Below are 22662 nucleotides of genomic sequence, written 5' to 3'. Positions count from 1 at the left end.
ACTCATAAATGTATACTTTAATTCCAAAATAGTTGCATACACATTTACAGTCACTTAAGCAGCATATCGAATAAACTGCATATATTTACCGTAGCCTTTCTTATCTCTGCAGGTTTGCTACTGAGGTCTATCTGTTTATTTGTAATTTCCTCTCTTTTCTAAACAAACAATGAATGTAAACATAAAAACCAGCAAAAATATATGAAGTCGCATACTTTTCTGCAATGAAGTAATGACTGATTTTCATGACAACTTCCATGAAGCATGCTGTATGCACAGGTAGGATTTACAGCTGGCTATGAGAGTAACGTGTTTAGATGGATAAAGCTCTCGCTTATACCTTCAAGTCAAAACCACAGAAAAGGTGGGAACAATTTGTTGTATAATCCTCATTAGGAAGCAAGTGGAGAGGAAACTGGTAACAGTGGTAGCACAGTCTGAGATTTGGGAGAACAGTTTGGTGAAGTTTACCCAATAAATGTGCAGAGTAACATCTGTATGGCTTCTGCAGAAGAAATAGAGCTATTTTGGGGGCCAGAATATCCTGACAGTGCCATAGGAACTGTGACATAGATCTTGGGAGTCTTTGCTTTGGGAGTCAAGTGAGAAAGTTTTGAGTACCCTAATTTGGATACAGGGGAAAAGGGTGGATGGAGAAAGGGAAATGCGGAGGTGAAAACTGGAGTCAGAGCAGACACAAGAGAGTGCTTCACTGGTATGGACTTGGCAGGGAGGCTGGAGCTCAAGGATCTTTAAGGTCCCTTCCAACCTAAGCCATTTTATGATTCATTAGGTAGATGTTGGAAATAGTAGATAAATCTGTCATTAATTGGACAAAGAGCTGGAAAGTTGGTGGAACACCACCAAAGGGCTGCATTTACTATTGGTCGCTACATAGTAGTAACAATTGCAAAATTCCATCACCACGCATTAGGGAAAGCTGTTCTCCTGTGCCAGACAGCGCTAACTTCATGGTGATGCACAGCAGGTTATCCAGCTTCACTCTACACACAGGATAAATACTGTTGACAGGAGCTCAACTATACCGGTCTATTTAATTTTCAAATAAAGATTTAGAGAAGGAAAAGAGATGGACGGAACAGAAGGTAATTTTCATCTTGGAACAAAGACTATTTTGTCTCATAATTAAATGTTGTGTTGCAATTTGTTTAGTTCTATTTTACAGGAAATAAATTAATTCTTCATCAAATGTATTATCTAGACAGGAAGTGTCATCAGTCACAGACAAAGCCATTAGCCTGGCATTACTCAAAACAGTTATTAATTTATGCCATATAGCTAAGCCTATGAGAGATAACTGTCACTGATTTCTCTGTGGTGACTTTCAAAAGTCTGACTCAAAAAGCCAGTTCTCCTTTATGACATTTTTATGCTACTCAAAGTGTTAAAAATGTTTGTATCGAGCACCTGTTACTCTATCAATGATTTTAAATCAGGAACATTTTTAATCTGGAAATCCAACAGCATCTGCCCAAGTGCTTTGCCCTGTAAGGAGAGAAGAATAACAACAACCACTTACTATCTAAATATACAGTCTTTGTAAATAATGTTTAATGACAATGTTTTATTTGACACAATATGTACTTAGAGATTTCAAGTGAGTTTTCAATCAAGATCTGGATCATAGATTCACTCAAATCAAACTTATCTTTTTTGTAATTTATATTTATCTCTTCCATTTAATTGCCTCACTTGTGAATTGATGTAATTATATGTGAAAAAGCATTTTATCTTAAACAGATTGAACAGTTTGTTCAATTTGTTACCTACTGCTAAAATAAAGGAGTTCAGCTCTGCTACCACCTAGCATCATCCTACTTTGTGAGCAGTCCCACAGCTTACAACAAACCATTGAGAAAACAATACAATCTTTAGTTACAAAATATAAACGCATTAAATCAATACATGCCTGCGGGTCACTTCTTAGGGACGCCACGCCACCACCACCAAGGGAATTCTTCAAAACAAAATTTAATGCATGGATTCCTGGCAGTTCATATCTGTAAAATAAAATTTATATTCTTGTTACACCCCCTCCACCCCAGAGATTTTGGACAAAAACTCATTTAAGCAGAACAGAAGCAAAAGACTGTGCAAAAACTTGTGTGCTTTTGATAACAGCCTCTACTGGTAAATCAAGCCGAGAAGTTAAACTGAAGGTTAACATTTCCTGCTTTCTTGATTCTTAAAGCGGTCGGACTAGATGATCTTGTAGGTCCTTTCCAACCTTGTGATTCTATGATTCTATGACTTGTCAGTCCTTAATAGTTCTAAAGGAAGATCATAAAGTAATAATTCTCTCCCTATTTAATGTCAAAATTCATAAATTTCTAATTAGCCACTTTTCTCATTTCCATCTCTCCTGTCATTTAGAAAGCTCTATAGGCATGAGTTACAAATCCAGTGTGATTTAAGAAAACACAATGGACAGAAGGAAGTATTTTTAATATTTCCTATATCTGATACTGAAAAAAAAAATTAATCACATAATCCCCAGAACTCACTTTTCTGACGCTGCCTGCCAGCTGATTTGGAAGTCATGCTCAGTGTTACTAAGAAATAATGATGACTCAGTAGCTCAAACTCTTGCAACTATGGAGAACTTTTAACAAGTAAAGCTACATTTCAGCACTTCACTGGAGCCACGTGCTTTGTTAAGATAAAACAATTTGATTTTAGTATGACAGACCCATTTTCCTGTTCCATCCTGGCTGATGCATTTCCAGTTTGGAAACTTTTGTAAAAGTCTGGCAAATGGCTTCATGATTTCCTAGCAAAGCTATTTCAAACTCCATAAATAGGGCTGTAGCATGTTTCCTTTTGCCATTCCTTGCACAGTTTTTCAGTGCTTTGTCTACTTCTGTGTACTGTTCCAGTGCTCTTTGGCTTTTTGCTTTCCTCCATTACTTTCTTTATCTAAGGACTTGATGGCTTTCCTTTTTATTTATTTATTTCCCACCCCCTTCTTAGGAAAGAATTTAAACCCAACATCAGCAAGACACGAGGAATAACTGAAAAAGACCTTATCCAGCTCTTGCTGTGTTTCCAGATGTTTGACTGCTATAGTTTAAATCACATTTCCTCCAGTACTGCTTGCTTCTCTTTAGTCATTTATCTGATCTTCATCTGTTTTCAACAGATTCTTCAAATCTGTTTTCTAAAAAAGCTGGATTTTCTTGCAGTATTCTTCTATGGTCAAGGTTTATCTTCTCCAGTCCCTCTTAGTATTGTAAAAATTAGGGCTATTGTTGATACTATTCAGCATTCAACAGCAATGTCTAGAACAGAGTAATTTTAGCAGTGTCATCTATGTAACTGATTCATAACATAATCAGCAAGGATTACAGAACCTCACAGCATTTTTGTATATGCAAAAGCAATTTAAAAGTATTGGTATCTGCCAAAAATTTATTGTTTTGTTCCTCAGTTCTTCACAGCAAGAAGTCCTTAAAAAAATATCATGACAGATACAGTTCTAATACAAATGCAATTCTGTGTTCTAGAAATAGGTAACTGCAGAAATAATAATGAAAGATGTTGTAGTGGAAATGGTAAGTCACGGCTTGAACCAGTGATGGAGCACCGGGTGGGAAGGCAGAGGCAACCCAGGGGAGCTGAGGTGCATGCAATGCAATGCAATGGAATGCAATGGAATCCTGGATCTCATTTCAGGAATGACAGTGGAGTCAAGGGCATCTTGCTGGAGTTCCCTGCCTACCTGAGGCCTTCCAAGGGTAAGCTTCTTTTCCTGTTTCTGTGCCCATGGCCACTGCATTTGAGCACATCCTTACCTGCTTTAGCCTAGGACTCTGCTACTCTATCATTGCTATGTTTTCCATTGTGTTACAGCATTACAGTTGTGTACAATTCTAGTGCTGACAGGAGATGAGAGAGTTCTCAATAAGAAAAACAATATGTAGTAAACTAGTCAAGTATTTCATTTTCAGGTTTTGTGTGAGAGAAATGTTCCCTTCTCCAGTCATATTCACTCTCTAGCACTTCTTTAGCACAATCAATTCTCAATTTATAAAGCGCTGCATGTGCAACACCACATGGGTAAGCTTGTATTGGCAAAATGAAATGCAAAATGACTAAAGGAAAAATAGACCCTTTCACTTGCAGTATCATCTTGTAGCTACCATATACTTTACCTCAGCACTGATGCTATTTTTTAAACAGCAAAACCATTCAGACTTATATGAGACTGACATCCTCCTTTAAACACAGCAAATTTCTGAGTATCACTCTCTCTTAACTTTGCTTGACTTGGATTAGCCTAACTTTGCTTGCACATTACTGCTACGCACAGGAAACACTATGATTAATTGTTGGGAAGGTACTTCTCTTAAGTGGTGGATGAGGGAAAAAAGCAATTGTACTGTCCTGTCTTTATCTCCAAAAGATCATCTTTTGCTACTGTGTTACCTGAAATTCTGCAAGCTTCTGAGTTGACAGTGTTCTTTGTCAAGAATAATCCCATCTTTTTTTGTTTATCTATTCTAAAAGCCTTAAGGAAAAAGAATGAAAAGCAACCAGCTGACAATCTCTGTTCTGTACTTAAGTAGAACCATAGTTGGTATGTTTTTAATAGCAAAAATAATGTCTATTGTTTAACGACTCATATTTGAAATGAAAGAAAATAAGACAGCCCTTCTTACGACAGTAAAACCTAAAAATAAATGAACAATTTAAAAGAAATCATGCAATCTGAAGCACACAAGCATAATACTTACAACCCTAAACAGTTCCACACATGGATCTATTCTTTTTTCCCCCAGAAGTTTTTCAGTTCTCTCACACAGCTCCACTGTCACATCATTAAAAGAAACCAAACCCAGGAACAGATAATCTAATTAATCAAATTTAATTGGCTTTACCCAGACATAGCAAATTTGAACTTTTATTTATGAACATAAAGAGCATTAGGGAACCACAATTAATCTATTTCTATACGTATCATTAGAAGGCCTGACACTGACATTTTTTTATTTTTTCCCCTTTCTCTGGTCTGTTTCAGAGGAAATTTAATTACTTTCTAAATATTAGAATTCCTTAGATCTGTAGATTTGTTAGCACTTAATGAAACGGTGGATGAGATCTGCATAGATCTGTTCATCACGATGCTCAAAGAGCAGGATTTAAAATAGCTCCAAGTTCTCTGGGCTTTGAGCTGCACCTTTCTGACTCATACTGTTTGACCAAGCAAAAAAGGCACTTATTTCTTGTCATCCACAAAAAGATGTAATGATTTTGGAAAAATGTCCATTGAGGTAGAGGAAATATTATATCAAAACAGGTTTTAGAAAGGTAAAGAGTTTGTTGCAGTATCAAAGTACTTATTTTTAATGAGAAACATCAGTTTTAAAACCTCTCATCTGCTTTCATGGGCACACTTAGAAGAAAGAGCACTACTTCCTCACTCTGTCAGGGATTTCCAGTTCCTCCTTATGTAGTGCCTTGGAGGCACAAGAAGTTTCAGTTACTATGACTCCTGCAGTTTCCAGATTAGGAATATGTTTCTCAAAAGTAGACTACAAGTTATTCCTATTTTGCAGACATTATTAGGACAAAAGAAAAAAATATACAAGTGTATACTCACCTTGATACTAGCTCTTCTTCAGGTTTTTCTCGCTCTAAAAGGTGTTCGAAGTAGTTCTCCAAGGCTTGAGCAGTTAAAGTTTTCTTTAGATATGGATAATACAGAGGATGCCGTGCTATGACACCTGTTAGGTAAGATGAGCATTAGTTGGAACATGAGCTGTTGAAACCTATTGCAGTTATCCTTTCAAAACTGATTCGAGGTCATCCTCTCAACTGAAAATGTATGTATGGATACTCTTTGATGAACTCCTGAATAAAGTAGCAGGACAGCTTTTCCTCTGACAATAGAGAGGTAGTGTGTTGCATGACATGGAAGAAGGCTCTCAAACCACATGATATTAAAACCACAATTCTTCTAGGTGCAAATGAACCCTGCTACTGGAAAACACCTAAAGAAAAACAAAATACCAAAACCAACCAACCATGTGAAGTTCTCTTTCCCTAAAAGGTGTGCAGGCCTTAGAGAAGTAATTGTAGCTGACCATAAACAAAGCATAATCAGATCAGTAGTAAGTGCAACAATGGAAGGTTTTGGTTCTTACCCCCACTAACAGCAAGAAAGGACAGTTTTTTATTGCTATAAGTATGCTTTGATAAAGTCTAGGTAACTTTATGCTGAAGCCAACATTCCACAGCAGGTTCGGGAAAGCTGATTCATGTCACAGATCTCTTTATCTAGGGGCTTAGAATTATTCATCTCATAGGTTGTTTGTTGTTCATTTAACAAAGCAATAGTTTCTTTATATCTGAGAAAGCCTATTGGCAGCACACAAATAATTTATGATCAGGCAATGCTATATTGTATTAACAGAACAAATTAAATAAAATAAACTTAAAAAAAAAATAAAATCAACACCTCTTCACTCTTCAACCCCAAAAAAGCTTCACAAACAAGGACAAGAAAACTGTATTCCTTAAATATAAATAACAAAATCCATCAGTCTTAGCATGACAGCTAATAGCAAATCAAATCCCAAACGCACCTTTAATTCATACTGAGCTTTGAACACCAACACGCTCTCATCTTCCAACAAGTAAGAGAGCCAATTGTTGCATGCAGAAGTAAGGAATAGAAGGAATTATTAATCAATACAAGAAGCAGCATAATCAATGTAAAGCCTGCACACTGAAATACACCACTTGGATTTACAATATAATTAAAAGCATTCCCTTACTTTGAAGAACAACTTCGGTGTTTCTTAACAATATTTAGTCATTTAAACGAAACAAAATTAACATACAGAAATAGTGTACACCTTCAGACAACCAAGAAATTATATAATAGACACAGAGAAGTAGCAACTAATGTGCAGGAGAAACACTAAGAATGTGTTTCTTAATTTTGGGGTGCTTACTCTTTGCAACCCTAAACAAAGCTTTGTAGTTTCAGACATTCAAGGATTTTTCTTAATACCTCAGATTTCAAACAGCTGCTGAACGCAGACCTACAGATACTGAATTAGTTAAATACTGTTTCATTTGGATTATTTTGTTTGAGCACTGAGGCAATAAAAGAAATGATCAAGTTATGTTAAGAGATTTCCCCAAAAAATTAAGGAGAGCACATGGTGGCCTCTTATATGAGAAACTTAATCCACCTTGAGAAGAAAGATAAATACCTATGTTTGCAGAGTTGCCTTTGTCTCCACTTCTAGTATAGGCAAGATCTTCTAAGCGGTAAGTATGGTGACCAGTTGGCAGATCTGTACAATATAAAAATGAATGCGCTGTAACGATAGCTACATACAATGGTACATTTTTAAGAAGGAACTGTCTTTACAGTCTTCCTGCACTGTTATTAGTACTCTCACAAACAACGTCAAAGTTTTTCTGCCCTAATGTGTATTTATAAGGCAAACCTGTTTTACTTTTACAAAGCTGAATGCTGTGCCACACATCCCCTGTATTGCCACCTCTGAATATGAACATTCATCTCCATCATAACAGTGCAGTGTCTCTGAAGGAGGCTTAGCAGATACATGGTATTTCTTGACCAGCTTTTTTCCAGATAACACAAAGATCTCTCCGCTTCCAGTGTGGGTAGAAAATACATTTAGTTACTGATAATTTGCTGTCTGTAGAAAGCAGTCACAATTTAAAAGTCTGAAGACTGTGCATCTCTCTTGCTTTCATACGTGCTGCTGTTAAGGTTAGTTTTTCATTTGCACAGTTTTCAAATAACCAATTTTGCAACTATCTCAGTGTCATATAGAAAAGGCATTTCATGGTCATAATTGCAATATGCTATAGCAAGCTAGTCATTTTTTTAACTTGTCTGCAGTACTGGACTTCCAAGTCTTCATGAACATTATTATTATTGCACTTCACAGAACATAAAGTATTATTTTTATCTACTTATAAATAAATAAAAAAATAAAGCAGTCCTACTCCTGCCCAACTCCAGAAGTTCAATCAATCCACGGAGTTTATGAACAAGGTTTGATGGTTTAGTCATACACCACAGACCTCTTGCAGTTCTTCATTAGTAAGCAGCAGGCAGCCACCACCTAGCTGTTCCCCTGAAGGAGAGATCAAGTGCTCACTTTGCACCAGGTTCGAGTTATCCACTAACAGAGGCCTAATGCTTAAACTTGAAGTACAGTTTATATCCCATATTTTAGGCAGAGAGAATCCAGTCATTCCAAACTTCTTTTGCATCTAACCCAACTTCTCTCAGGACATATCAGCTCTCCAGGCATCCCCGGCTTCAGTGCCAGCATCTCAAACTTATCCATCTATCTGTCTTGCATTCAGAATTCCCATCCTCCAGCTACCCTTTCCTATAACCCCTTCCTGTGATTTTCTATTTTTCTGCACATGAGTTGGCAGGTTATATCCTCTCTCTGCTCCTTGAACACCAGTAGAGGGAACATGTATGGCATGGAAGTGACATTTTTTCCTTCAATGGAGAAAAATATTAGCAGGGAACAACCTGGGGCTGACCACAGCAAACATTTTCTGATCTAGCTGTACCAACAGAAAGAGGGCATTACTCACATTCTAAAGAAAAACACAGAAATGTTAAACTACTGAAATTAATCACGGGTCAGTCTAGTATAACAGCACTTCACAGGTAATAAATAGAACTTGAAATGTTGAAAATACACTGCAGAAGAATTAACGTAGTACATTTGTTTTGAGCCTGATGCTCAGTCCTTTCTACATTCACTTCCATGAAAAACTCAAGTAGAAGCGGGTCATAAAAACTGCCAGAAAATACTAAAGGGTATATATAACATAAAGGGTCTCCATTTAAACAAAACCATTTCAAGATCGCTCTCTGGTGTTCTCATGTATTATTACCCTTATTGATTTATCCTTCATGATATGTTTATCAGGAAGTTGCTTCCATTTAACAAACATCTTAAATCTACAGAAGAATCCTCTTTGAAGCTAAGGCAAACAGTACATTCAAATTCCACCCTTCCAGAACCACATCTAGCAGAATTTTTGAAATCCACTTTCGCATATTTCTCTTATCTGTTCAAAGACAACCAGCAGTCCCTCACACTTGAGATAACCATGAAACCAAGAAAAAATACTTCTCTCCTTACTAAATGCTGACAAAATGCTTTAGCAGAGTTTACTGCTTTTACAGTCTAATCCATCTATTTCTCATCTGTGTTGTCCATGTGTTAAGCCACAGAAGTAGGTAAGAGAAAACATTTCTATTTACAACTAAGGGCAAAAGTTTAGAGGTCCTTCTCAGGGGAAAAAAAAAAAAACAGAGGAGATCTGCTGACCTTCAAAAGTTTAAGAGTTCTGCCTGAATAGAGCCAGAAGAATTCAGTACTTATAAGCTGATGTCGGGCACCTCAGAAAGTCTTCTCTAATGATAAGAAGGCATTTGAAAGCAACAGGAAGTCTGATTGTTTTTTTTCTTCCAATATTTAGTGTTGCAGTCACGTTGAAATTATAAATAAAATAAAAAATCTGTAACTCTGCTAGCCTCTTTATTAGACAAACCATGACCTTCTATTCCTTAACTCAGTCTGATTATGATAATCCCCTACTGCCCTCCCTGGAACTCCCATATATCAAAGAGACTCTGCTATGAGCTTTGATTTGCAACAGACATGATCAAGAACTGAGCACACACTGAAGACTACAATTTATTTCTGCTTGACACAAAAAGATTCCCTTGAAGGGACGTCTGAAAGGACAGAGAAGAATTCACACATGACAGTTCAGTATCAGTGACTTTCAACACATAAACACACAGCCACACATGAATTGGAAAATTTCTCTACATTATATAGAATAGCTTCCATTAACTTACAACAACAGATTCTACTCTTAGTTTTGAGAAATTCCTCTCATTTATTCTGGATTCCGGATACAGATGATATGAAGGCACAAAATGTTAAGATATAATTTTTTTATTTTTTTTTTGGCATATCCACAAACAAAAAGACCTAAATTTTTCTTTCAGAATCACTATTACAATGTAGGAATAATTTGAACAAATTACCTGATTTAGATTTGAAAGGCTCTATCCACAGCTTTAAATTACCACATCTCTCTAGTGAGAGAAATAAAGATTTTGTCTGGATCAAAAGGAAATTATGACGTATGTTATATGTTACAAAATGCAGCATGTATAAGAATGAGACTGATCTAGAGCTAGTAAATTTTCAAGAAAGGATATTAGAATAATGCTTCTTTGCGATCATTTCTGTTCAGCTTTTCTAATCTGTATGTCTGAAGAAGGAAAGGAAGATACTGGGTGAACCGGTGAGCTAAGATGAGCAGGTCTGAACATCTGCAACAAAGTGTTCAGTCTGAGTTTTTCATGGAAGCTAGGTATGGTATCAGATTAAGGATTACAGAACCTCTTAGGTACTAAGAGTTTTTCCTATCCCTTCTAATGGCAGAACTGCTGCTAATCACCATCCTTCCTAAGAAAAGTAGCTCAAGAGTTTTGCAAAGGAATTCAAAATGCACAGTGTAAGGAGGTAAAAGAAATTTCTTGGACAAAATTCAGCACATGATTTTCTAGGAGAAAGATGGAAAATTATATGTTTCAAGTAAAAGATGACCATACCTTTCAATTCACCGTTAATCTTGGATGGATCAAAGGAAACAGCCTCATCTGATGTAAACGTGAGATCCTCCTCAAATGTCTCAACATACTGACCATTTAGAAATAATTTGATCTGGAAAAAAATGCCCATTTCCAAACTGTCACATTAGACCAAGAAATCCAGCACAACACGTGAACAGTCATTTTCTAATTAAATATTCACCTGCAACATTTTAAATAAAACCTTTTAGGTCATTTTACTCAACGGCTTTTGTTAAGATTGTTCTTTGAAAACAGCTAATAGCAACAAAGGCCCATAGAGCTTATTTAAAGGGAAGACTAACAAACAAAAAGGAGACAAGTTATTCTTGCCTTCAGAAGGATTCTTTCTCCTAGCACAAGTTTTAGGTTACCCCTTAAACATGAAAAAGCATACTTGGAAAATAACTCATGTTTGCACAGTAAAACCACTTGTGACCTATGGTAAAATCAGGACAATTGTGTAAGAGCGGTGAAAACAACACATAACCAACGTGATACTGAATCCAACCTGAAATCCAGAAAAGTATTATCAAACACAAAACAAAAGAACCCACTGTGGCAATATTAACGTATCTGAAAATCTCCTTATGTAGTATTTTTGGGTTTAGATCAAATTCTAAGTTTATCTCTATGGCAACTAGACTCCAATCTAGAAAAGCAGTTAATTCGTACCTTATTTACTCTGCAATCTCTTGCGAGAACTTTCTTAATACATAGCTAAAACTTTGGCCCAGGGTCTGAATCACTTAGACCATGCTTTTATATAACCTTTGTTGCATTTCAATGGTGACACAATATCTTTATGAACATATTAGTGTGCTCACCAGATTAGTTCCCTAGAATAAACAGTTTGATTTTCTGTATTGTTAAGAGTAAGAGACAATGCTGTCTTTCCTTGCTAAATGAAGTTACTATTTTATCTTAGCAGGCATTTCACCATACCTGGAACACGGCGCTCATTTGTAATTTTACATGTGATTTGAGAAAGCGGTAGCCTGAACTTCCATAAAGACAATACTTTAATATTACACAAAGACAAGCCAGCCATACAATTGTCAGCAGCAATAAGAATGTTAAGTGCTCCAACATCACAAATCTGCACCACAGAAGGTTCAGACCAGATAGTAGGAAAAAATTATTTACTGTAAGGATGATCAAATGCAGCAATGGGCTTCCTAGGGAGGTGGTTCATTCAACGCCATCAGTATTTAAGAGGCAGCTGGTTAATGCCCTTAATAATAAGCTCCAACTCCTGTTCATCCCTGATGTGATCAGACAGATGGACATGATCTCCATAGGTGCCTTCCAACTGAATGTTTCTATTCTAACTTCTTCCAAAAGAAAAAGGGGTTTTGTAATACTTCTCCACTATCCACAGTTTATCACTGTGGTTTCAAATAACTCCCTTCAGGAAGTTGTAGAGTGCAATGAGGTCTCCCCTGAGCCTCCTCTTCTCCACACTGTACAATCCCAGCTCCCGCAGCTGATGCTCATAACACTTGTGCTCCAGACCCTTCACCAATTTTGTTGCCCTTCTCTGGACACACTTCAGGGCCTTGACGTCTTTCTTGTAGTGAGGGGCCCAAAACTGAACAAAATACATGAGGTGTGGCCTCACTGGTGCTGAGTACAGGGGGATGATTACCTCTCTGCTCCTGCTGGCCGCAGTATTTCTCATGCAGGCCAGGATGGCATGCTGCTATGATGTGGAATACTGATAACCGAAAATCATAAAACCATGACAAGAGAGTCGGGTCTTATCAATGGAAGGCTGAGAAGTTGTAAAATATAGCATGTATATAACAATACCTGGGAAAATATTTTTCCAAGTTATCAGTATACTTTGCAGGACTCAAAGTTACTTAGAAATGGCAAGTCAGCATGATTTTTTTAAAGACTTCAGAAGAAACAGAGCAGACTATAAGTAGTAAGTCTTACCTGGACATTGCTCTTTGGATAATGGAAGAAAAATGGCTTCAAAACTGGAGATCTACATAAACAAAGCAATCATAAATGCATTTAAATAAAAAAAGAATGAAAATCTTCAGATTATTCACATACTTTGCAATCACTTGGAAATTTGAAAGCTTTTAACCCATGATTAGCAACACTTCTCTGAACTATTTTAGTAAGCTCAATGAATGCAGAAATAACTTAAATTTCATTATTAATAAAGCAAAATGTTATTTAAAGAAATTAACTTACATTCTAGGGCGCCCTCCAATAATTCCAGTGAGGCCAGGAGCTGGAGATGAAAATGAAATTCACAATATAACTGTTAAGTTCATCTTCATAATTATCAAAGCTCAACTGCTTAAGGCAGGTAAAATCATTTCTATAACAAAGATTTATTAATACTTGGAAACATCTAGCAAATTACATATGGCATCAGCTTAATATAACCAAACGTTTTAAAGAGCATGTAAAATGGCAAAACATGTGAAAAGCAGTGTGTCTTAAAAAAAAAGAAAAGGAAAAAAAAAAGGTGGTTTTGTCTCAAGATGAGCAAGGCATAAACTGCTTCAAAGGAAGACCCTAGTGATCTTTCTTTTTCTATGCCAATGCCAGTCAGGCAACACAACTGGCACAAAAAGAGGGTTAGTTTTTTTTCACTTTTCAAGAGAGCAAAGAAACAACTCTGACCAGATCCATGCATGATTTCCTGTTGCTTTATTAGATTAACCATTGCAGATGCATCTCTCTCTCAAGCATTTTTCACTGCCTACCTTAGCTGGTTTTAGGTTCCTCTGCACTACAGATCCCATTCTTCCTTTCTCTTTTCTACATAGGCATTTTAGGAGCTTTAAGTCACTAGCATGATTCAAGATTTGTAGTAAATCAGTACTGTGATTAGACTCTTCTCAGCATCTGGTTGTTAGGCTTTACTGCCCTTAAACCCATCTGACAGATCAGTATTCCTGAAATAAACAGTTCTGTTCTTCCTAGCTTATCTTCTATCCTGTCTGCATGGTATAGATAGTATGCATACATGATACATCTAAGTTCCCTACAATTTCTTTCCTCTGCAGTTCTGTAAAGAGTGTATGTTAAATCAGCCTAGGAATTAAGCATCCCAAATGGTGTGTTTACCCAAGTTTATCCTGACTAACATGCGCCCACTTTCCTTCATGCTTCTTCCAGGTGTATTCTCTCTGACCAAATGCCAAGAAACACATTCTCATGGCAAAAAGCTCACACTGGTAACCTCTACCTCTCAGCAAGTTGCCTTAGCTTAGGTTTGGTGCCTTGGCAATGCAGACCAAGTGGTAGCACGGGAGCAACATAGCACAGGTTGATGTTACAGTCCAGATTCATGTTCACTGGAGGAGTGATTTCCCTGAAACTACATTTAAGCAAGATGCCTTACTAAAGTCTTTGATAAGGCATGCTGTTCCATCAATCAATCAATCAATCAATTAATCTCAAATAAATGAACCATGAGTAATCAACCCTCGACCCACCAAGCTCTGCTGCAAATAACACGGATGTGGACAGAATGGAAACTAATCCCTTACAATTACACAGTTTCAAATGATCCAGGGAAGATTAGACTCTACAAACACTACCTATGTGCTCTTTCAAGGAAAAAAAAGAAAATCAATTCAATATTAAAACCAATTGCCATTATTTGCTGACTGAATTATGCTCCTAGTTTATTTAGGTTGTTGGGCAAGGAAGTGGGATATGGTAAGGTCATGTTGAAAACAGGCTCAGAAAGTTAATTTAATATTATCTGTGGATTGTCACATGGCTCACTTCCCACTAGACAGCTGAACTGCTCATTAAGGGTACCAGATTTTGCTCCAAAATCTATTTCAACTTCCTGAAAGCTCGCAAAGAAAGCTCTTCCCTTGTCTGCTCTCATACAGTGAAACTTGTCTCCCAGGACAAAGCAGTTCTCTGAGCACTAACAAGAAAACAATATAAAAATCTAAAAGCATCAAGTACTCACACTCTGAGGCTATGATAACCTCCTATTGCTGCTTGCTATCACTACTTTGCAAACTCCTCCAGCATAAGCTTCTGTAATGCAGCATGTCAGTGCAGAATGTCCTTTCTGAGAACATACTGTAGCTACCCTGCACATAAATGTAATGGCAAAGCAAAGCTATGTTGTTACATGCCAGCAGCAATATTATTCATTTCTATGTTAGAATTATTCAGTCCATTGCTTACGTTAACATACGTAGGACTGAAGCACTTCTAAGTATAATTTAACACATGCACATGCCATTCCTATTTAGACTTTAAGCAGAGAAGATGAACCAGATCTTCAATTGACTGTGGCTTATGGCTGGTAATTTGTCTGGAATGCCTTCAAGTTGATAAAACAGTTTCAGACTTTCCTAATCCATCTATATTCTGTTCATCTGCATGTATAGTACCATCACACCGAATATTTATTTTGTCTCAAGGGTCTGATCCAGTAACAAACCATTCCCTAGAACAATTTCTTTCCCAAGTCTGAGGACGTGGCCTGAAAATCTATTTCAACATGAATAACTGACAGTTCTAGTAAATTCTAATGCATGCCATAGATATGACACTTGTAGATGTCCTTTAACCTATTTCTGCCACAAATCATACTTTTGCACAACTCTATGCACTTTCCAACAGAATAAAATGCGCAATATATGAAAGATGGTAGACTGCATTAGTTCTAATTTGTAAAACATTTTGGAGTACAAACAAAAAGAAAAAGCATCAAAATGGTCTGACTGGTAGAGATTTAAAAGCCTTAAGCAGTTTAAATTCAATAGCTGATACTGTCTTTGAAACTTCATTGTGTTCCAAAGTACAGCCGTGTCTCCTGGTGGTGACTGAATCAGCTCCAACAAAAGCTGGTTAATGTATTTATTGTATACGTTAAGGAATTATCTATATGCTATATATTTATAGTTAGTTCTTACAGTGTATTTTAGCAAAAGTACAAATCATATACTTTCTTTTTAATGGTGGTCAATTATACAGTCTAGTTATTAATATCCTCTGCATACAGCAGATAAATTATCTTTTGCAATATTATTCACAAACAAAAAAGGAGACTGCAATAAACTACGATGTTCCTTGAAGTATCTTCCAACACACTTATGAGATCAGTCATAATATTTACATACAAGCAAGTACTTTAAAATCTCAAGTTGCATTAACCAGCTGTCATCTCAGTGTCAAACTCTGGTCATTTCAATGTGAAATAAGGGTCAGCACATGATTTAAGCTATTAATAAAACACTTCTTAGCTACTGACCTATTAAACTACAAATAACAACACTCATTCAGCAAGGCTTTTCTTGAGATTCTTCCCCACTTGGCTTTACTCAGAACAATCTATCCGAATTTAAAAAGTACACAAAAGCACACTTTATAGAACAAGAAAACAGCTCTAAAACTGTACTGTTAATTAAGTCTGAACACTAAAGACTAAATCGCTAGCAACTACTGTCTTCATCTTCCTCAATGACCTTGATGAAGTTTGCTGATGCTACAAAGTTGGGAGGATTGGCTGACACGCCTGAAGGCTGTGTTGCCATTCAGCAACACCTGGACAGGCTGGAGAGCTGGGCAGTAAGAATCTGGACAAGGTTTAACAGAAGCAAGTGTACAGTCTTGCACCTAGGGAGGAATAATTGCATGCACCAGTACAGGCTGGGGGAAGACCTGCTGGAGAGGAGCTCTGCAGGGAGGGACCTGGGTGTCCTGGTAGACGACAGGTCGGCCATGAGCCAGCAGTGTGCCCTTGTGGCCAAAAAGGGATGATGATCCACTAAATAACCTTCACAATTGCAAAATATTTTAAAATGAATCTTCCTAATTACTTCTGAATTACTGTATTCTGTCTTTAAAGATGGAGTTAAAAAAAAAAAAAAAAGGAAAAGAAAAAAATATGACCATGCATCGATCCTTCTTCCATAAACACAACTGAAAAAAGTACTGTACTACAGCTCTGATACCACTGTAAAGACAACAGAGAGCAAGAGAACATGCTAAGTTCCATACTAAGTTCCATGTGATTTTGAATCCACTAAAATAAAATGGACCAATTATTTAATTGCACAGCAAAATTCAGCCGCCATGAATCAGGATTCTAAATGTGCTACGGAAGTTGACATTCAGGTCGAGTAATTTAATTTGAAGATTCATGTAAATCAGTGCATTGCTCCATTAGGTACAGAGAAGCAATTGCAACACAGCCAAGCTCCAGTCTTCCAAAAGAAGCTCTCCAAATTTCAAATGCATTTTAAAAAGATAATATGAGTATTTATAGTGGAAGCAGCAGTCAAATCCCAGCATTTAAATGTATTCCTTACAACTAAGACAAATACAGTGGTAACATTTAGATTTGACTTGGGAAGAGAAGAGAAGGGGAGGGGAGGGGAGGGGAGGGGAGGGGAGGGGAGGGGAGGGGAGGGGAGGGGAGGGGAGGGGAGGGGAGGGGAGGGGAGGGGAGGGGAAGGGAAGGGAAGGGAAGGGAAGGGAAGGGAAGGGAAGGGAAGGGAAGGGAAGGGAAGGGAAGGGAAGGGAAGGGAAGGGAAGGGAAGGGAAGGGAAGGGAAGGGAAGGGAAGGGAAGGGAAGGGAAGGGAAGGGAAGGGAAGGGAAGGGAAGGGAAGGGAAGGGAAGGGAAGGGAAGGGAAGGGAAGGGAAGGGAAGGGAAGGGAAGGGAAGGGAAGGGAAGGGAAGGGAAGGGAAGGGAAGGGAAGGGAAGGGAAGGGAAGGGAAGGGAAGGGAAGGGAAGGGAAGGGAAGGGAAGGGAAGGGAAGGGAAGGGAAGGGAAGGGAAGGGAAGGGAAGGGAAGGGAAGGGAAGGGAAGGGAAGGGAAGGGAAGGGAAGGGAAGGGAAGGGAAGGGAAGGGAAGGGAAGGGAAGGGAAGGGAAGGGAAGGGAAGGGAAGGGAAGGGAAGGGAAGGGAAGGGAAGGGAAGGGAAGGGAAGGGAAGGGAAGGGAAGGGAAGGGAAGGAAGAGAAGAGAAGAGAAGAGAAGAGAAGAGAAGAGAAGAGAAGAGAAGAGAAGAGAAGAGAAGAGAAGAGAAGAGAAGAGAAGAGAAGAGAAGAGAAGGAAAAAAAATTGCTCAAAGTGATGAGTTAATCAGTGTTCCTGGAAAGCTATGAGAATCCAGTGAAAATCAGTGAATATGTGCAAAGTTTTTCTTGGAACAAATATCTACTAACACAAAAGAAGCATAGATGATTTCATAACAGGTGACCCTTGTGCAAATACTTAAAACTGTATAATCTTAAAACTAAGACGGACTTTTAATTAAATCCTGGTGTTTTGTCTTTACATCAGAAGTCAACGGAAAAAAAATCCAGTACAACACACTCACTCAAAGGCAAAAGTTAAAGGCATTACTGTGAGGCTAGACATAATAGTGCAAGATCAGAATTTAAGTTGGGGAGCTAATATGCACAGTGTGAATGAAGACTTAGATGGAGACTATTAGCATTCTCAGTGCAGTATACTATTTAAAACTTTTTAATTAGATGTGAAAGTTTGACACAGGCAGCCAGATTATATTGTTAGAGAAAGTTGTGAGTGTTTACCCATGCCAGTTCCAGCCGGTGCAATCTCTTTGGAGAAGATTTCTAAAGCTTCTTTTTGCTTATGATGTACTGCAATCCAAATAACAGCTTCCCGAGGACCCTGCTTTGAAAAAGCAGATTAGCTTAGCAGCAGAACAGCAGCAGATATATCTGTCAAATCAAAAAGTAACTGTAGCTCAGCATTCAGAGCAAATCTAACGGACATCTCATGCTCAATATTAACTATAATTTTCATTTAGTGGCTTTCCATCAAACATATCTGTAACTTTCAGTTCATGTTTCATCACTTTTACCAGTAAATCAACTGTTGGGTACTTCAGACTGTTACAATGCTGTGCATCAAAACACCCTTCAAAATCAAGTGCTATAATGAACACAGATTCGTAAGGAAATTGTTTCACTCAATGAGGTGGGCACTGAGAATGCTCTAGGGCCAAGGCTACTTCTCTTAGCATCAAGAAGTAAATAGATTTGCTCACAGAAAAGTAGTCAAACCTAATCCTTGGTGGTTTAAAGAGAGAACAGAATTAAAAAATACCAGATTTCCAACAAAAACACCTGTGAACACCTACAGCCTCTTAGCAAGTTTTAAGACTCAAGTAAGCATTTTAAACTTAAATGCTTTCCTCTTCAAAATAACTAGAGACAGTGCATGATGGATCCAAACTCCTGAACTGCCTGTCTTTTAATATATCTCCTAACTTTAGTCCTACTTATTTTAATTGTCAATGCTTCACTAGTGGTGCATTCTTTAAAAACACTGCATAAAAGTAAACAGTTTTTGAAATACAGATGTCTTGTAAGTATAATTTCCGAGCATATACAGCATACATGTTCACAAAAATAATACTGTAGATCATGACAACATCAGAAAATCTCAAGTCAGTCTCAGGAACTCAAGTAACTTCAAAGATGGAAAAACACGGTTGTGTTTCCTATTGACAGCTGCTGAAATGGTGTTCAGAATAAATGTTGCAGTATTCCATGCCAGTTATTGTGGCTACTGTAAGACTGTCCCAAAGAGGCAGTTATTTTAACAGACTACTAATTCCTTTACTCTAACTCATATACATACTAAAATTCCAAAATGAACAAACTCATTTATTCCAGCTCACAGAGACACAGAAAATTCCCAACTCTCCAGCTAAAACACAGCAGCAAAGGGCCCTGCAGAAAAACACGTGGCTATGCTACAAATAGAAACTGTCTTTCCTCTTTATTTTTAAATCCCCCACAAAACTGTCTGGAGATTCATTACATTACTATTACTAATAATTAACAGGAAATACTCTTGCAGAAAACATGCTTACATATTCACATCTGCTTCCTGCTTCTAAACTGCATGAACTCTTGAATGCTGCATTTAAGCCTGTGAGAAGTAGATTGTGTTTTTGCAGCACATACTGCCACTATTTCTGTATGTACCATAGGATAAGTTGCCTTTCACAAAGAAAGTTGCTGAACAGAGTGAAGTTGAAACTGGGGCGTTCCATCCTAGTTAAAATTGGCACAGGCACTAGGTAAGGTAGTTATGTAGGGTAGGGAAGAGGCCAGCATAGGCCGCTTATCATCATAAAAGATACAGAACATACCCAAAGACAACAGAAGCGTAATGTAGCAACAGCATCGGAAGACTGCGAGCCTGAGGCGGTCAACCAATGAGTGCCAGGAGAGGTATTACCTGCGTCAGACCCAGGGTATATAACAGAATGGATTTCACTGACTAGTGGCGCAATTTCTCTCTTGTCAGTAGCGGTGTGCGCCCATTACTGCAATAATTAATAAACTGCTCTGCACAGATCCCACACCCAGAGCTGTTTTTATAAACCAACAAATAGGTCGGGTACTGTTAATATATAACTTTCACGTGAAGCACATCCAGTGTTTCTAAATCATGAACTCACTGATACTGTGACATTGCCATAATCCCTTCTTCCTCAAGAACAGAAAAATCAGAGCAGGAAGTATTAGCAATTAAATACCACCAGAGTTATTCAGTGCTGACTCTGATCCACAGCTTCTGCTGATAAAGCAAGCTATCAGAATGGCAAACAATAGCTATGGAAACAGGTGGAGTGACTGAGAAAAAAAAAGGAAGCAAGAATTTTTGTATTTCTCAAGGCTACCCTCTTTCGTTGGTAATATTCAGTGCTATACATAGTCTCACTCTACACTAAATGGACCCAACTCTGAGATACATAGTCAGTGCACAATTTAATGGACAAATATTCAAAGCATGGACTGTTTCTCTTGTGTGATAATATACCACCAAGCACAGCATGCTTTTGACCACTGTTACTTGCAATCCAAACAAGCACAACTAATTTTGTACAGAAAGACATAATCAGAAAGAGTAGAATATATCTACTAAAGGGCGTATGTTTCTCTCATGAGCTTACAGCTTTGTTTTAAATAGTAAAGCAACCCCCATTCTTCCCCCATTCCTCTGAAGCTACTGCCACCACTTTCCAGATGAGGTTCCTCTATCAGAGAACCAGTGTGAAGAAGATAAGGTTGTAAAGCAGCTTCCTGTGTTTCAGCTTCAACTTTCACATCCTATTGAAGGCATGTATGGAAAGCACGTACAACAAAGATACTGCTGCATTTAATTTTATTGTAAAACCTGGAAGCTGAGGCTAAAATATGAGAAATACTGTAAATATTCAACTTGGTTTGAAAAATGTCTTCAGTATACTGCAAGCAAGGCAAACTGAACAGGAAGAACAGAGAAGCTGTTCTTTTCCAAATCATTATTCACTCTAGTGAGCAACAAACTTCCCATGTAATGATATCATTAAAAAATGAATGCCTAATCAAATGGAACTGGTACAAAGAAGTTTAATATCTGGAAAATATGCTCCTACGTTCCAATATTTTCCTTCTGCAATCTCAGTACAACACTTAATGCAGCAGGGTTTGTCATCCTAAAAAGACCATACCATAGATGGCTCCACAGGAAGCAACTCCTGCTGCTGTGTAGAATAAAACTGAAGCTCAAGAACTAAAGCGCATACAGCTCCAGACACAACTTGTCAACTTCTCTCATTTCTAAGAGTAATTAATTTCTATTATAAAAGTTTCACTATCTTTTTATTTTTCCCCTACATAGACACATTTTCAGCTATTTCACACACTGGCATTGCTAAGATTAAACTCACAGAGCTGAGTTTTGACAAACATACCATAAGGTTTTTGCAAGACTTTCATTGACAGAAAAGAATTAGATCCTACTGTTTTGGAACAATCTAAACTGTCTAAATATTTTAAGTGCATGTAAGTGGGGACAAAATTTACAGCCTTCTTCCTATGAAAAGGTCTTCCATTCCTAGATAAGGAAAACAATCTGGATATCACAGCTGCAGAGGCTGCAGCCATCATTCATATTCTTACAGATGAATTCAACATGTCACAAAACACGCTGCAGAATTATGTAGTTGAAGACTGTTTCGCATATAGGACCTACAGAGCTTCAGCACAGGCAACAATAATTCTGCGTTTTCTTGTATAATGCTGTTTTCTAGAGTTGTGCCATATAGCAATTAAAGTCTGCATCGTAAGAACGTTTAAAGTATTTCTTGACATGAACAACACTAGAACAGATCACAACATTTCTGTAAGTTTCCTTATCAGTGCTTCTGGAAGACCCAATACTGCAAAGACTTTGTCAGTGTAATTTTGTACACTAAGTACGACACTGAATTCTTTGCAAGATGGTGGGGTGAAATTCCCAAGATGACAGCAACTTCCTTTAAAGTTATGGAAAAGACAACGATATGGAGAGATTAAGAAGAGGAGGTCAGTAAAAGTTTAAGAACACTCCACTGAATACTTACACCATCTATACTCCTTCTAGCATGCGGTCCATATGTATCTTCAGACCCTAAAATCTGTATGTTAACTGCACTGTAATCTTCGTACCCGAGCTGACTGAAAATAAGACGCGTCCTGCAACAAATGATTTTTTTTTGTTAATTAGTAAACTCTCTCAAAGCAATTCTCTGTAGTAGCTCTGTGCGGTCACAGGAATTTGCTCTGCAATGTAAACTGGTTACTAGTAGCTTTCACTACACAAATGAACAGGAATATTAGATCCAAAGTGATACGGACTATGTCACACCTCTGAATTTCTCCCTACGTTTAAGTTTGAGCCTTTCTTTATTCAAATTATATGACAGATGATAGGCAAAGCCAAACAGATGGTCTTTTATCTTAAAAAAAAAAAAGAAGTGCTTGAAAGGCTATTACAGTACATGCAGTCTTCCTGGTTTTCACATTATTTCTTACCTCTATTTCTCCTGCAACATTATACCCCACCAATAAATCACCTCACTACACCACAGCCACCAATGAAGCCACCTTTTATTCAAAGGTACAGATATTCAGTTCTAATTAATGAACATACAACACAAATGCCAAGAATCTGACAAAAATTGTAAG

The 22662-nt window shown here is 37.6% G+C and overlaps 1 protein-coding gene across 6 annotated transcripts in view; it reads right to left on the bottom strand.

Moving 5' to 3' along the window:
• Positions 1 to 22662, bottom strand: part of LOC107313042 (uncharacterized) — a 40196-nt gene continuing 17534 nt past the window's right edge. The window contains exons 12-22 of one of the 6 annotated variants that reach the window (XR_014945229.1): positions 22059 to 22170; positions 18226 to 18328; positions 12893 to 12932; positions 12626 to 12677; positions 10667 to 10778; positions 10094 to 10144; positions 7242 to 7325; positions 6606 to 6646; positions 5621 to 5744; positions 1931 to 2021; positions 1 to 1506 (exon numbers count right to left, since the gene is read on the bottom strand). Coding sequence is in view for 4 of the 6 variants with exons in the window: in XM_085544799.1 (XP_085400925.1) it covers positions 1432 to 1506; positions 1931 to 2021; positions 5621 to 5744; positions 7242 to 7325; positions 10094 to 10144; positions 10667 to 10778; positions 12626 to 12677; positions 12893 to 12932; positions 18226 to 18328; positions 22059 to 22170 (844 nt within the window). In the remaining 2 variants the exon portion in view is untranslated. The remainder of the gene's footprint in view (positions 1507 to 1930; positions 2022 to 5620; positions 5745 to 6605; positions 6647 to 7241; positions 7326 to 10093; positions 10145 to 10666; positions 10779 to 12625; positions 12678 to 12892; positions 12933 to 18225; positions 18329 to 22058; positions 22171 to 22662) is intronic. The other 5 variants (XR_001554753.3, XM_085544799.1, XM_085544800.1 and 2 more) reach the window with 5 other exon arrangements.

Source organism: Coturnix japonica, chromosome 4, assembly GCF_054131305.1.
Source record: "Coturnix japonica strain WE chromosome 4, WE-NBRP24, whole genome shotgun sequence".
NCBI lineage: Eukaryota > Metazoa > Chordata > Aves > Galliformes > Phasianidae > Coturnix > Coturnix japonica.
This window is presented reverse-complemented; position numbering and strand designations above follow the sequence as displayed.